This window comes from Carlito syrichta, unplaced genomic scaffold (assembly GCF_000164805.1).
Source record: "Carlito syrichta isolate Samal-C Ts95f unplaced genomic scaffold, Tarsius_syrichta-2.0.1 Scaffold306767, whole genome shotgun sequence".
NCBI classification, from domain to species: Eukaryota; Metazoa; Chordata; class Mammalia; order Primates; family Tarsiidae; genus Carlito; species Carlito syrichta.
The window spans coordinates 808,768-825,881 of NW_007250863.1; the positions used below are offsets into that span (position 1 = coordinate 808,768).

The 17,114-nt window shown below is 35.5% G+C and overlaps 1 protein-coding gene across 5 annotated transcripts in view; it reads right to left on the reverse strand.

Moving 5' to 3' along the window:
• Window positions 1-17,114, reverse strand: part of RPS6KA3 (ribosomal protein S6 kinase A3) — a 114,777-nt gene that overhangs the window by 72,343 nt on the left and 25,320 nt on the right. The window contains exons 1-3 of one of the 5 annotated variants that reach the window (XM_021715166.1): window positions 14,719-14,812; window positions 13,662-13,698; window positions 7,035-7,091 (exon numbers count right to left, since the gene is read on the reverse strand). In XM_021715166.1, the coding sequence (XP_021570841.1) occupies window positions 7,035-7,076 (42 nt within the window). In that variant the 5' untranslated portion in view covers window positions 7,077-7,091; window positions 13,662-13,698; window positions 14,719-14,812. Of the gene's footprint in view, window positions 1-7,034; window positions 7,092-13,661; window positions 13,763-14,718; window positions 14,813-17,114 lie in introns of those variants that run through there. The other 4 variants (XM_008063351.1, XM_021715164.1, XM_021715165.1 and 1 more) reach the window with 4 other exon arrangements.

Consider the following 17,114-nt stretch of genomic DNA (forward strand, 5'->3'; position numbering starts at 1 on the left):
CTGGCTTTACTTAAATTTTTATCAAAGGTTAAAGGGTCAAAAAGTACTGCAAGGCTTATAATGAAAATGCAGCAGTATACTGCACTTGGTATCCATCAGCTCTTTTCATTGTTTCCTCAGATATTAACTTTTATATGATAAATAATAAGCTTAAACTGTACTACTTTTTCTTGGTTAATTTCAGATATCACATTTAGACATACTATTATTAGATGACAGCATTCCTATCACAAATCTGGGCTAAATCAACATTTAGCCTTTACAATTACTATGACTATAAATACCGTTCACTGCCAGGGTGAGGAATATAGTTATATTTCTTATGCACAACTTTTGTTTTTTCTTAAGTTTACAGTTGCTCTGTTTTTCAATTTGCTTTCTTTTCTTTGTACCTATCTCAAATTCTTCCTACCCTGCAAGAGTCACTCAAGTAAATTTTCAATACTCAAACTTATTGGATAATACATCACTTCTATTCTCCCAGCTCCCATCCTGCACTGTCCCTGGGGCAGCATTCCTGGAATTATGTCTACTTCAATCTGAACTGAGTATTCTCTAAGCCTACTGAATGAACTAGTCTTCTGAAGCTTCCTTTATTCATTATAATGAAAGAAACTTTCTTTATCATGTTTATAGTGCAGGTCCTTTGTTTCCTGAATCCCATGTCTCTTTTACTTAGTTAACAACCCTCTAGTGTTGGCAGAACCCATTTTCCAGCAAATTCCTAAAATAGGTACATGTCTGAAAATATCTTGGTTGAAAGTCATTTCCACTAGGATTTTTTTTTTGAGTCAGAGTCTTACTTTGTTGTCTAGGGTAGAGTGCATAGGCACAATCATGACCATTGCAGTCTTGACCTGCTCAGGTGATCATTCTGTCTCAGCCTTCCAAGTTGCTAGAACCACAGCACCACGACACCAGGCTAATTTTAAAATTTTTATTGTAGATACGAGGTCTCACCAATTTGCCTGGACTGTTCTCAAATACCTGGGCTCAGGCACTTCTCTTGCTTCTGCCTCTTAAATTGCTGGGATTATAGGCCACCATGCCCAACCTAGTCTCACTAAGGATTTTAAAGGCGTCATTCTCTGTCTTCTAACTTTCAATGCTGAAAAGCCTGATATTATATTTATATCCAGTCCTTTACATATGTTTTTTAAAATCTCTAAAAGCTTTTAAGGCCTTCTCTTTATCCCTGGTGTTTTGATATTTCTCCCATTAATAGACTTTCAGTTGGATGTTTTAATCTGCAGATTCCTGGTCCTCATTTTGAGGTATTATATGATTCCACCTAATTTAAGAGCATGATTATCACTATATCATTCTGAAAGAAAAAATGCTGCCAATTAAAATGTGTCACATCATCAATTACAACAAATATTCTGATTTCAGAGATATTAAAACATGAGGAAAAAATGTTTCTTACAGTATTTCTTTCCTACTTTCTCCCCCTTCATTTCCCCTATTATCTCTTCCTGGAATTCCTACTAGTTAGATTGCTATTCTTTTTTTTTGGTCTATTTTCTGTTTCTTGGTCTTACTGTTTTTGTTTCTGTTGTCGTTTTCTTTTTTTTTTAGTTGAAATCTCACTCTGTCACCCAGGCTGGAGTGCAGTGGCACACTCACAGCTACCGCAGCCTCGACCTGCTGGGCTCAGGCGATCCTTCCGCCTCAGCCTTCCAAGTAGCTGGAACTATAGGTAAGCACTACCAGGCCCGGCTACTTTTTTTATTTATAGTAGAGATGAGGTCTTGCCATGCATGCTGCCCTGGCTGGTCTCGAACCCTTGGTCTCAAGCCACCATCTTGCCTCGCCCACCCAAAGTGCTGGGATTACAGGTATGAGCCACCGTGATTGGTTGGTCTCACTGTTTTACCTTTTGAGAGTTTTTCTCAATTTTAACTTGTAAATATTCTACCAAAATGCAAAGCATCCTCACTACATTTTTAACTTCTAAGAGTTTCTTCTTCTTTTTAAAATTTGTATTATTTATTTATTTATTTAGAGTTGGAATCTCACTCTGTTGCCCAGGCTGGAATGCAGTGGCATGCTCACGGCCCCCGCAGCCTCAGCCTGCAGGGTTCAGGTGATCCTTCTGCCTCAGCCTTCCAAGTAGCTGGAATTGCAGGCACACGCCACCACGCCTGGCTAATTTTTTGACTTGTTATAGAAACGAGGTCTCACCAAGTTGCCCAGGCTAGTCTCGAACCTGTAGGCTTAGGCAATCCTCTCACCTCGGCCTCCCAAAGTGCTGGGATTATAGGCATGAGCCACTGCGCCCAGCCGAGTTTCTTCTGATGATTATTCTTTTTTTTTTTGGGTAGCAACCGATGTTTGTGGCAACACTCAGAGAACATTAGTTTAACTTTTCTTTTTCTTTTCCCCTGCATTATTTATTCCTCCAAGATATCATTCTTTTATGTTGGAAACCTTCCTCAAATGTCTGATGATATTTGGCTTTTCATGAATATTTAAGAGGGAGGGACTAAGCAGTGGCCTGGGAGTTATGGGCTTTTCAACTGGCAGGTCTTCTTATAGGTTAACTGGCCAAATAGGCAGCCTTTACACTAAAGATCTCCGAAAAAGGTCAGTATCTGATAGGTCTTCAATCTTGGATGCCTACTCCATATCTTGCCTGGAGGATATGGTCCTGGTGGATTGAATGAGCCATGCTACCATTCAGCAGTAGGTTTTTATTTGACCTCCCCATTTCCAGTCTAGTGTCTCACCCTACTTCCTACTGTGTCCAAGGTACCCATGTCTAGAGCCTCTCTGATTTTCTCTATGAAATACCTTCTGTCTCCAATCTTCGTTTTTAGCTCCATGTCATACCTCAACTTTCCACAGTACCTGGTGGTCCCCATTCTTAAGTTCTTCTGAGGCTCTGGAGGCCTTGAATAAGACTTGCTCCCTATTGGGATACTCCTCTAAAATCACTTAAGTTCTATAAATTTCTTCTTGTTACCACTCTTCCATCTGCTTCTCATATTATATCTTGTGGCTCAAATTACAGAAGTCTTCTGATCTCAAAAACCAAGTTTCCGTTTTCTTATTCTCCTTGTTGTTTTGGGTGAAAATTTCCCAGAGGAAAAAAGAACAAAAACAGCTTTATTTTGCCATTTTAAAACTGCATGGTTCCCTTATATACATTTGTGTCTCTAACAAAGTAGCAGAGCATTCAGCACCTAATAGACATTAATTAACTAAGTAGTTAATAAAGGACTAGATGTAGTTAGAATACAGACTAAGCTGCTGTAAGAAAAAGACCCCCAAATGCAACGAACCAAACAAGGTAAGTGCCTCGTTTTTTATTTTTTTCTCACAGAGCAGTTCAAAGGTTAAGAGGGTACTTCAGGGTAAAGAAGTGTCATTAGACCATCCGGTTGTTAAGGGACCCAGATTTCTTCTCTTATTTTTCTCCATCTTCTCTACTGTCTTGTCCTGGTCAACACTGGCTTATCATCAGATTCTGTATTTTAGCCCATGGAAAAGGGGCCAATCAATTTGCAAGAAAGTCTACCAGTTGATAAGCTCCACACATATTTATTATTTCACAGTGTTTATGGGTCAGGAATTTGGGTCAACAACCATGTGAGCTTGGAAGTAGATCCTTCCCTAGTAAATTTTCAGATGAGACTCTATCTCTAGTCAATACCTTGATTTCAGTCTGAGTTTGAGAGTCTCTGAACCAATGGATGCAACTAAGCTCTGCCAAGACCAAAGACCCACAGAAAATGGGAGATGATAAATGTATGTAGCTGTAAGTCACTAAATTTGGGGTAATTTGTAACATACCAAATATATAACTAATACAAAATCTTAACTCTCACATTTGAGTGACTGGACTTACAGTAGAGGGTAGAGGAATGTGGTCAAAGAGGATATGGAGAAGGATGCAAAGGGCTCATTATAGAGAGCCTAGTAGTTCAAGTTGCAGAGCTTGGACTTTATTTAAAGGGAGCACAGAACTACTGAGGTATTTTAAGCAGAAAAGTAAAATGATCTTACTCTTCCATAACTGACACAATGTTCATGACAATTTGTTTGATGTCTGAAAAGTTAACTTCCCCAAGATGCTAAAAAACATATGGAAACAAATAACTTTAAAAACATATATTAGCAATAACCAGATGGAAGACATAAAAGGAAAAAAACCCCGCTTACAATATAACAAAGACTATAAAATGCCCATGAATTATCTTAATAAGGAATGTACAAGAACTCTATGTAAGAAACCACAATATTTTAATAAAAATATAAAAGAATATCAGAATAAATGAAAGCTCCTGGATGCAAAGACTCAATATTATTAAAATAATTTTTCATGTTAATCTGTAAATTTAATGCAATTCTAACAAAAATATTAATACATTTTTCAGGAGTACCTAACAAACTGATTGCAAAGTTCATCTGGAAAATTAAATGTATAAGACTACAATTTTAAAAAGAAAAAAGATGGGAGCTTACCCTGCCACATATAAGAACATATAATAAAACTACAGTAATTGAAAAAAAGCATGTAAAGCCAAAACATTCAGAAGGACTATGGGTTGAACTGTGTCCTCCAGAAAGATATTTTCAAGTTCTAATCCTTGGTATCTATGAACATGACCTAATTTAAAAATGGGGTCTTAGTAGATATAATTTAGTTAAGATGAAATCATGTTTGAGGATGGTCCCAAATTCAATGACTAGTGTCCTTGTGAGAAGAGGGAAATTTGGACACAGAAACATAAAGGGAGACCACCATGTGATGACAGAAGCAGAGATTCAAATGATGTGTCTACAATCCAAGGATTGCCAAAGATTACTAGCAAACACTTGAAGCTAGAATAGGCAAAGAAGGATCCTCCTCAAGAGCCATCTGTTACTGCAAGTCACCCAGTTTTGATAATTTTTTACGGTAGCCCCAGAAAACTGATATAAGGGGTACAGAGCAATTTTATATATGATAAGAGAGGGATCTCAAATGAACAGGGAAAAATGGATTTTATTTACTTAATAAATGGGGGTTAGAAAAACAGGCTACCTATTTGTTAAGAAAAGTTAGATTTCTACCCCATGCCAGGCACTAAAATTCCAAGTGGATCACAGATTTAAATGAAAACAAAACAAGTAGTAGGTTAAGATATAAGGATATTTTTATAATCTTGGTGCAAGGAAGGATTTTCTAACTGAGCATGAAACTCATTTCAGAATGAAAATTTCTGTTTCTGAGTTAGTTTACATTTGCACCCCCTAAAGCTATTGAAATAAAGAAAAAAAAATAATAAATGAAAATGCACATAATACAATGAAAGACACATAATCAACGTTTAAAAAATAAGAGGGAGAAAATATTGCAAGATATGAAATTAATATCCAGAATATATACAGAAATTGTACAGTCCAATAAGAAGACAACAAATAATCCAAAGGAAAGCTGGGCAAAACAAAATAACGGAGGCTAGTTGGGTATGGTAGCTCATGCTTGTAATCCCAACACTTTGAGAGGCCAAAGTGGGAGGATCTCTTGAGGACAGGAGTTAAGAGACCAGTCTGAAAGCATAGTGAGACTCCTTCTCTACAAAAACATTTTAAAAATTAGCCAAGATGGTGGTGCTCATCTGTAGTCCCAGCTACTCAGGAGGCTGAGGCAGGAGGACCATTTGCACCTAGGACGGTGAGGTTGTATTCCAGCCTGGGCGACAGAGTGAGGCTCTGTCTCAAACAAAACAAAACAAAAACCCCCAAAACCCAAAACAAAGGCCAATAATGTATGGATACCTAATTTCACTAAACATCAAATGAGATGCAAATTAAAATGGAAAAGTATTATTTATTTAGGCTCAAATTAAAAATATTTTCAGATAATATTCAGTGTTGAATAGGGAATAGTCAAATAGGTATTCTCATACACTGAAATTTTTGCAATCTTTTTGGAGGGCAATTTGGTAATGTCTATTGAGATTTAAATAGTCATACCATTTGTTCCAGCACATCCTTCTCTAAGACTATATCCTACTAAAACACAAGTTCACAAATATAAGGGAAAAAGTTACTTTAAATACAGGATGTATATAAAATAGAATACTGTGTAGCCATTTTAATGCAATTTTCCCCTTATTTTTGTGAGGCAGATCCATATATACTGTCATAAAAGATGTTTAAGACACATTAAGTAAAAGGAACAAGTTGTAGAATATATGTATTTTGAAAACAAAAATAATTGTCTTACATACAGAGTAACAAGAAGACTATAGCTGAGCTGCTAACGTTATTCTGTGTGGGGGCAGGAAACAATTTATTAATTCATTTACAAAATATTTAATGAGTATCTATTATGTGCCAGGCACCTTGGTCTAGGTACTGGAGATTTAGGAACGAGAAAAAAAAAAAAAAGATGAGAAAATGATGATGCCCACTTTCTATGCTAAATAGTGCTGTAAAGTATGAGCTTTATATTTTTGTCTTCAACAAATTTACAGTCAGTTTGATTTTTTTTTTTAATAAAAATAGACTTTTTCCAGGTGTGGTGGCTCAAGCCTGTAATCCCAGGTTTCTGGGAGGCAGAGGTGGGAGGATTGTTTGTTGCCAGAAGCACAAGACCAACCTGGCCAACATACTAATACCCTATCTCTACAAAAAATAGAAACACTTAGCCAGACATGGTGGAATGTGCCTGTAGTTCCAGCTACTCTGGAGGCTGAGGCACGAGGACTACTTGAACCCAGGAGTTCGAGGCTGCAATGAACCATGATCATGCCACTGCACTCCAGTCTGGGTGACAAAGGAAGACCTCAACTCAAAAACAAACATAAGCTTTAGGCACAACAATATAATGCAATTTGTTTTGTCATTCTCTTAAGATCAGTCTTATAAAAACAGTTTTTAGAAAGGTTGCTGGCATATTCACAAATTTATTTTAGTGAAATACATGTGAACACATCAAGTTTTCAATACTGTAAAATGATTACTTTGCTCAGTTTAAAAATAAGAATAATTGTATAGTATTGGATTTCTCTATATCCCTTGTGATACAATATGTTACTTACAGTTTGTGGATTAATCTCCTCCTCTCCCATAGGTTCATCCATAATTTGCTGTCCATTCTGTGAAAAGCACAGCAAGTAGAAAGTTACAAAATAGACTTCACCTCAGTTAAAATTAAATGAAGGCAGACAAAAAAATAAAAAATCACTGAGGAATATTTTCACCCCTAAAGGGCTCTAATGAAGTAGAACCATCATTTAAGTATGCATGTTACAAAGTTGTAATAGGCTGTGCTTCAAAAGTTAATCTGTAGGTTAATTATTTGAAACTATAAAAACATTTTTTTCCACAGAAATATTAAGTGATGATTACCTTTCCAGGTGAGCTCTTAAGTTTATTTTAATAGTTAAATGCATTACAAATGGTCTTATTTAAGCCTTACCAAACATCACTTACAACACTTTGCATGGCAAAACAAATTCTAAATTCCAACTCCATTGATAATTAATCAGGGCAATTGATTAATTATTTCAGAAAAAATTAAGCTTGATCTCTATACCAAAATAAATTTTAGATGGATTAAACATTTAAATGTCAAAAAACAAAATTAAACAAATATTAGAATATAGGTGAATAATACTTATGGGTAAGGAGGGTTGAAATCAAAGAAAAAATGACATTTGAATTCATAAAAGTTTAAACTTCTGTCAGACACAAAAAAGAAAACAGACAAACTGATTACAAAAAAAGCAACATATGACAAAGGGTTGGTATCCTCAATACATAAAGAGCTTTGTTTTACAAACCTGTAAGAAAAAACGATGAACCTCAACAGAAATGAGCAATAAGGGAAAAAAGAGTTCAGCCTTAGTACTCATCAAAGAAATGCATTTAACCCAAAGATACCTTTTGCCTTTCAAACCGGTAATAATTTACAAAAAAAATAACAGTGCTAATGTGGGTATGGGGAAAGTGCACTCTTGATATGTTGCTGGAGAAAGTATAAATCAGCACAACCTTTCAGGAAGGCAATCTGAGTCTGTATTTTTAAAATACCACACATACAATTTTGAAATGTCCCATCAATTTTACTTTTTTTAAAAAAATGCACAAGTGTTCAAAGATGAACATACAAGAATGTTCACCATAACTTTTTTTCCAAAAAGAATTCCAAATTGGAAACCCATATTTTTAACAACAGAGAACTAGTTAAATGTATTATGGTACATCCTTATAATGGAATTCTATGTGATCATTAAAAATAATAATAAAGATGTAAATTTATTGACATGGAAAGACAGTCACATAAGTGAAAAAAGCAGTTTACAAAACAATATGGATTGTAATGATCCCATTTTAAATAAATATATACATGTTTCAATGCATATATTTTTATGGGAAAAACTCTGGAAGGATATACACCGAATGTTAACAGTGGCTGTCTCTGGGTAGCAGAATTTTAGACAATTTAAATTTTGTTTATTTGTGTTTATTTGAAGATTCTAATTTGTGCACAATATCTATCTGTAATGAATATGTAGTATTTGTGTAATTTTTTAAAAAACAAAAAACAAGTCAGGAACACATAGTGTCTTCTCTCTTTCCCTCACTGGAAAAAGGAGTACCCCTGATTACAAGTGTACAAGTATCTAAGCTAACCATCTTTGGAGCATTATCAACTAGGAATTAAAAGGCAGCTCACCTATCATCTCATACCTAAGGCAGCAGCTCTGAATATAAACTCCTCTCTTTACCCTTCCCATCCCTATTGACCATCCATTCATCCATTCATTTCATTTCATTCATGCTATGTCCTAGGCACTGCTCCAGAGACAAAAGTTAGTAAAACATGTCCCCAGCCTAGAATGTCCACTGGCCTTTCACGAAGGGCACCTTTCATTTTCACCCACTCAACAGAGGATGTTCCTAAATTAGGGAATGCCTAATTTAGGATGTTCCTAATTTAGGGAATGCCTAAATTAGGGAATGCCTAATACTACAAAGCACAGAAACGGTGCCAAAGTGCAGGAAAAGGGGGGAGGCAGGTATAAAATCTTTATTTTCCTAAGACATGTTCAGAGGCTACAACATTGCCCACTTCTTTCATAAGGAAACTCAAATATCTCCAGGATGCTTCTTTCTCCTAAAATCTACAACCATTTATTCAACTGACCACTGATTATGTGTATCCAAACATACAAAGAAACCTTAAAACTAGCTCCTAACAACACCGGTTTTGGAGTCAGACATGAAGATTCAAATTCCTACTCCTATACTACTAATTATAAAGCCTTGTTCAGGTTATTTATACTGTCTTAGTTTCTTCATATGGAAAATGAAGATTAAAAAGTCTTATCTTCAGAGGGTTGTTGTAAAGACTAAATGAGATAAATGATATAAAACACTAACCATAGTTCCTGGCACTTAGCAAACAATCAATATAAGCTACTTTTATCATGTCTCAAATTCAATCACTTCACCTGTGGCCCACCAACCTGCTACCTCTCCCATATTTGCTATCTTAGCGAATGGCACCATCATTCATCTCGTAGATCAAACCAGGTTTTCTCATTAATTGTAAATAGCTATCTTTTTTTTTTTTTGAGTTGGCGTCTCACTCTGTCACCCAGACTGGAGTGCAGCAGTGGCTGCTCCTGGCCACCACAGCCTCGACCTGCTGGGCTCCGGCGATCCTTTTGCCTCAGCCTTCCAAGTAGCTGTAACTACAGGCGTGTGCTACCACGCCCAGCTAATTTTTGATTTATCATAGAGATGAGGTCTTGCCAAGTTGCCCAGGCGGGTCTCGAACCCGCGGGCTCAGGCAATCCACTCACCTCAGCCTCCCAAAGTCCGGGATTACAGACTGAGCTACGAGCCTGGCTAATAGCTATCTTTTGTAACACAGATCTACTCAATGACTCCCCATTATTTGGCTTTTAGAACCCTTAGTTTAACTAGAATGACACTTCCATTTCCATGGGAATACAATTTAAGAACCACTTGCTTTATGTGATTTTCAATGTATGCAAAGCAAGCATCACAAATTATAACTTACTTTTAAGGCAAATTGTATGGTAGAAACAGCACTGAACCTGGAATTTATAGACCAGGGGTAGAGCCCTAGGTCTTTCCCACTTATAAGTTTTATGATTTGGGGCAATTCAGACTACTGCTTTACTGTTCAAAATGAGGATACTTGCCTTGTCTGCCCAAGGGTTATTATTAGGCTCAAAAGTGAGACAAGCACTTTACAAACTGTAAAGAGCTATACCAGCGCAAATTACTATTACTAAGGTGAGGTAGCTTCATGAAGATAAAATAATACTCCATGAAGTCCTTTCGATCTTGAAATTTAAAAATAATTTAGGATTGTTATGGCATCTCAAGTCTTCTGTTCCCTCTACATATCAAATATTTCAATTCTTTTTACTCTATTCTCACCTATACTTGGACACTACCAGGACAAGAATGTACTACTTCACTAGGCAGTCTACTACACTAACTCAGAAAAAGTACTGCCTGCTACATAAAATTTATATAGTAATTTTCTTCAGCCAGGAAATTCCCTTTAAGATGACTACTAATAAATCACAACTAACTCATCTGTACGCTATCTGCAAAGTCACAGGAAGTAAAGCTATGACTCTAAACTACTCTGAGTCTTGTTTTTTTCTAGATAAAGCAAATTCATTCAAACATTCCTTTAAGACATGAAACCCATCAACATCTTCTTTTCTGAGCACACTCCAATTCATCTTAAAGGGTGGTATATGGAATTGCATGTAATTAACGTTCCAACCCTGATACGACCAATGCAGAGTAAAGGGCATATCATCTTCCTTGTTCTAGAAAATAAACTTGCATTAATGAAGTTCACATGTGCACCATTTTTGGAATGTCCACAACACAATGCTGATTCATATTAAGTTTTCTGCTAATTAATTCCTTGTCTTCTTCACTTATACTGCAACCAAGCCCTGCATCTTCTATCCTTTACCTGTTGATACTTAGTTCCATGAATAAAGCCTTATTTAAGTTTTTTTATTCAGCTTTTTATCACTGTTACAGTCTCTGTAGATTAAATCCCAAATCTGTCAATCAGCCTCTTCACTATTTTTAGCTTCATGTCATTTCAAATTTTACAAGACACTATATTTTGTGAACTATGCATCCAGCTTATTAACAGTACAGCTTATACTAACAAAGCAATTTAAGAAAAAATTAAGTGAAACATAATTTAAAAGGTATTTTATGCTCTCCTCTTTGCAAAAAGATGTACTTCCTTTCTGAATTTAGCAGAAATTTAAATTTTAGAACAACTTAATTTTTTTTTTGGTTGGAGTCTCACTCGGTCGCCCAGACTGGAGTGCAGTAGCCGCTCCCGGCCACCGCAGCCTCGCCTGCTGGGCTCCGGCGATCCTTCCGCCTCAGCCTTCCAAGTAGCTGGAACTACAGGCGCATGCTACCACACCCGGCTCATTTTGATTTATTGTAGAGATGAGGTCTCGCTGCCCAGGCGGGTCTCGAACCCGCGGGCTCAGGCAATCCACTCACCTCAGCCTACAGGCTGAGCCACCGAGCCCGGCTAGAACAACTTAATTTTTAAAGCAGGACAATATGAAAGCCAATATTACCCTACATACCAGTGAAACTTTTCAAAGATTTTTCTACCAAAAAAGCACCTTTATTTCACTGAACCTTTTCTATAATTTAATCAAAACAAGGATTAGAATGTTATCTATTAGAAATGAGCATAAAGTTACTTCTGCAGCTAAGTTACCCTTTAGAAAAATGATCCTCAGTTTCATTAGAGATTAGGTTACATGGATTGTAAGTCTGACTCAATATTGTACTTTCTATAATTCCCAAAATTCAAGAAATAGTACTTCTTAAACAAGAAAATACACTTCTCTAATTTTAAGAAAAAAGTAGGAAAAAATTGTGTTCTAAAGCGTGCCAATACCAAGTTTAAATCCCAGTTCTGTCACTTCCTAGTATAGTTACCTGAACTTGCTAAGTGATTTAACATTTTGAGTCTCAATTTCTTTACTTGTAAGATTCATATAATATCTGCTTCACAAGGATGTCGTACTTAAAAGTATCCATCCAAGAAACAGTAGATGTTCAGTAAATGCTACTTCTCGTCTCCTTTTTTGCCTCAATTGACTGTAATATTTATATTTCTACAGATAACTTCTAAGGATGTAATGCAATGAAGAAATATAGGAGAGTGTTGACATGCCTGTTTCACCACTTACTATAGCCAATTTCCCGCCAAGCAGGGTAGAAGAGATCATTCATAGGTGTGCTGTAGGTTTATACAATGAAGCTAAAGAATGAGTATGGACAAAAAAAAAATAGTTTAAAGGTGAAGCAAATGTATTTATCCTCTCTCATCCCACTATAATACCTCCTAGCCAAAAAAGTTCAGAGCCTGGCAGATTGCATATATGCAAATATGATGTGAAATATTGGAAAAGGTTAGGAAATGCTAATCATGCTTTACTTTGCTAGCCTGAAATGTGTAAAAAGTCACAAATTCGAATAACCTACAATATGGGTCTCATCAGAACAAATCAGATAAAAGAGATTGTTCGCTTGACTTTCAGCAGGAATTGATTTCAAAACAACTTTCAATGTTGTAAAAAATCATCACCTAAGATCATCTCCCAGGTTTAAAGAAGAACAATTCAAATCAGTATTTCTGAACCAAGGTTTCAGAAACGCTAGAATATTCTCAAGTATTTTAAGAAAAATTCTGACATGTCAAAAATATGGCACACTCACAGCCACCCCAGTGTCGACCTGCTGGGCTCCGGTGATCCTTCCAAGTAGCCAGAACTACAGGTGTGCGCTACCATTCCCGGCTAATTTTTTTATTTATTGTGGAGACGAGGTCTCACCAAATTGACTGGGCTGGTCTCAAACCTGCGGGCTCAGGCAATCCACTCACCTAGGCCTCCCAAAGTGCTGGGATTACAGGCTGAGCCACTGAGCCTGGCCAAAAATAATATTTTATTAATGTTAAGATATTTCATTTTACACAAGTCTATTTAACAGATTGTGTTGTTGTAATGGTATGTTACAACAATGCACATTTACAGGGTGCTGTTTGATACCTTTGAAGAAAATATGAAATAAGTTAAAAAATACCTTGAGTTCTATAGGAGATCATAATGTATGTTATTAGGTCCAAAACATAACCTGTGACTGATAAAATGCTACCTTGATCTGTACAGGACATACGGTCCATCTACTGACATTCTCCTACACAGAAATGGAATGTACATACAGTCATTAGGAGAAAAGAGTCCTCATAGAGAATAACAGTCTGAAGTAACAGGACGGGAGGAGGAAAAAAGAGGGTCCAGCGCCTTAGTGTATTAATATGGAGACCCAGGTTGTAGAAATGAGCATGGACCACAATTTTTTTTAACCACTCTCATGTTTCCACAAGTATATCTACCTTCCAAACCCCCTGATATTAGCAGTGATTTTCCTGTCCAAAGCTTATGCAATAGGAATTCCATCATGAAGGTGCTGAAGATGAGGTATTAGAAACCTCTCTAAAACTGTGGTTAAAATATTACCAAATTGTTCAGAGTCCAAAGAATCTTCTATGCAATCACATTGAAACAATAAGAAACAAGCATTTTATATTCTTAATAAGGAATGTATATAATCCTTACCAATGTGACAGGATTAAGAATCAGCTCCTCATTTATCCTAAGGAAATATCAGAGATGTGCATAAAGACTTATGTACAGTGATATTCATCATACTCATTATACTGAAAAATAGAAAACAATCTAAATGACCAACAGGGGACTGGTTAAATAAAGCATAATACATCTATTCATATGTAGGAATACTATGCAATGGTTAAAATCAGGGCCTTAAAGAAAAATTAATGATGAAAAAAATGCTGGCAGTATATTAAATTAAAAAGGATACAAAACTATATAGTATGACCCCATTTTGCACCCCCCCCAACATGTGTGCATGTAATTTGCAAAACATATATAAAATCTTATCAGTAGTTACCTGGGTCATAGGATTTTCTTCTTTGTACTGTATTTTCAAAATTATATGCACTTATGTATTAGTTTTATAAAGAGAAGAAACAATACTGTAATTAGAAAAATTAGTTTATTTCTAGTTAAGGTGCCCTTATATCTGCTTTACTACTCCTCTAGCTACTAAAGTCCTGTTAATACTCAATACTGTTCTATTTTCTAAATGAGGATAGAAATGACTTCTGGTTATATCTACATTTTTAAGTTTAAGAGGACCCTTTCAGCAGCTTTTTTTTTTCTTTTGGTCCTGTAGTTGTGGCCTCAGAAAACAGACATGTTTTAGGCCTGAGTCCACCTCATGTTTTTTGAAGTGTACCCCTAAGGGGAATTCTGCTTATGAAACAACAGTATGTTGAGATAAGAATAAAGAAATGAAAACACAGTAGCCAAAATTAAATCTGCATTGTGAATAGCAAGTATTAGAACTGACACTGCAGAAAACAGAATCCATGCCACAGAGGACAAACTTGACTTGAATAAATGAAAAAAAAGAAAGAAAAGATTTTAAAAACTATGGAGGACAGACGTAGAAATAATCTATGAATAACAGATGTTCCTAAAAAAAACAAAAAAACAAAAAAACCCCCCAAAAAACAATCCTCCCCCAAAAAACAGAGCACTTTAATCAATCAAAAGTATAAGAAAACTTTCCAGTTCTGAAAAAAAATACCTGAGACTGGAGACTGAGAAGGTTCAACAGAGATCATCAACACCAAGACATGTCCTGGCAAATGTTTTTAAATTTCAAGGATAAAGATATACTCCTACAAGCATACAAGCAGAAAAAAATAGGTTATTTCAAGGAACTAAAATCAGATTGATCTCAGATTTCTCCTCTGCAACAATAAAATGTCAGAAGACAATGAAGTAATGATTTACAGAGAATTGAAAAGGAACAGTTACGATCTAAGAATGTTAGACTTCACCCTAGTTTTTCATGTACAAAGATTACAGGAAATTATTCTTAGATCTGCAAAGTCAAAATTTCACCATCCTGGTAGTAACTTTTTTCAAAATAAATTGCTGAAAGGTATAACCTAGACCATCAAAAGAGAATTTTTAAAAAAGAGACAACGAATATTGAGATAGGAAAGAACTGAAGTATACGGACACCAACTTAGCATCTAAAAATAACCCAATAATTAATCTCACTAAAGGAAAAAAGGGTCAGTAATGAAGAATAAATAATTGATATACATATATAAACAATATAAAAGAAAAAACACTAGAAAGTTAAAGGTAAGATTTGTAGCCTCAGGCTAAATTAATGTGAACTCAAAAAAGGTAGTGGGAGCAGCAAAGATTCTAAATGCTGTCTTTCCTAAAAGGATATTTTTAAAACCACATTTTTCAGTAATTACAAAATTAATATAAATTTTGGAATTTTTTGAAAAACCATACAATAACCAAGAACAGATGTTTATTACAGTCCAAATCACTAAATAAGATAATAACTGGCAGAGACTATTAACAGTACTTTAGGCAGGCATCACATTCAACCCTAAGAACATGAGGCAGGTATAAATACCCCTATTTTACAGTTGTGGAAATCAAGGTTCAGCAAAGTTAATTAGTGAATGGCAGAAGTAGGATTCAAACCCAAGTCTTTCCAGCTTCATTATTCTTCTATATTTCACAACCTCCTTAAACAAAATAATCCACATGGCAGGAGAAAAGATACCACAAGGAGAGAATAAAAAATGTGAAATAAGATGACAGAAATCATTCAAAAAGTAATAATGTAAGAAATGTAAAGTTTAAAGTATCTAATGAAAAGGAAGTGACTTACTGGATATTTGACACTATTACAGAATTACTGATTTTTTAAAATGAGTAATGATGGTATGGTGGCTATGTGCTTTCAAAAGTTCTTATCTTTTAAGAAATATAAATGTAAATATTTACATCTGAATTGCTGTATCTAGGATCAGCTTCAAAATAATCCACTGGAGCAGAGGAGAGGAAGAGTATAAGTGGGATTGAGAAGAGGAAGTAGAAGTGAAACAAAATTGGCCATGAGGCTAGGTTATAGGAATATGGTGGATCATTACACTACTCTTTCTACTCTATATGTTTGAAAGCCTGATATTAAAAACTTAATGAATTGAGTTATAGTTTTTAAAAAGTAAACAAACTATGTATTGCTTTAAAGAGAAACCCAAACCAAACAGGTAAGTATAGACAAGTATAAAGAAAAATAAATCAAGTGTTTATAACATTAAATGCCAAAAATAAAACGTAAGGCAAAAACTTTAAGCTGATTTAAAAGGTCATTTTATTTGGACTAAAGATACAACTAGTACATATTGAATACACATAATAATAATTGTTATCATTTACTGAGCTTTTACAGAGCACTAGGCAAATGATGAACAATATTAATCATCTTTGATGCGTCTTAACAACTTTGTGAGGTATTACCATTAATTTACAAATGAGGAAATTAAGCCAAGATGGGTATGTCACTCTTTTAAAGCACTGTATCCCTAGGCCCTAGTGCAGGGGTCCTCAAACTACGGCCCAAGGGCCACATGCGGCCTGCTGAGGACATTTATTCCTGTCTTGTTTTTTCACTTCAAAATAAGATATGTGCAGTGTGCATAGGAATTTGTTCATAGTTTTTTTTTAAACTATAGTCCGCCCCTCCAATGGTCTGAGGGACAGCGAACTGGCCCCCTGTTTTAAAAGTTTGAGGACCCCTGTGAAATGCCCTGAATATAGTAAGTGCTAAATAAACACTTATTGAATACATGAAAAAGTCAAACATACTGACTCAGGCTAATAAGGAGAACACAAATTCAAACCCAAATCTAATTTTAAAACTCCTATTATTAATCACATAAAAATCTTTTAGTAATATTTCAGAGTAAGAGCATAGATGTTTATTTCTTCTGTGTATTTTTCTCTATTTTTCAGATTTTCTACAATTAGTATGTGTTTTTTAAGGAAAAAAGTCATTAAAAACAGTAATTGCATGATAGCATTGAACACTTAACCACAGACAAAACCAACCACAAAACACAAAAGCAGATGCTCTGAAGGCTATAACACAAAACAGACGGAAAC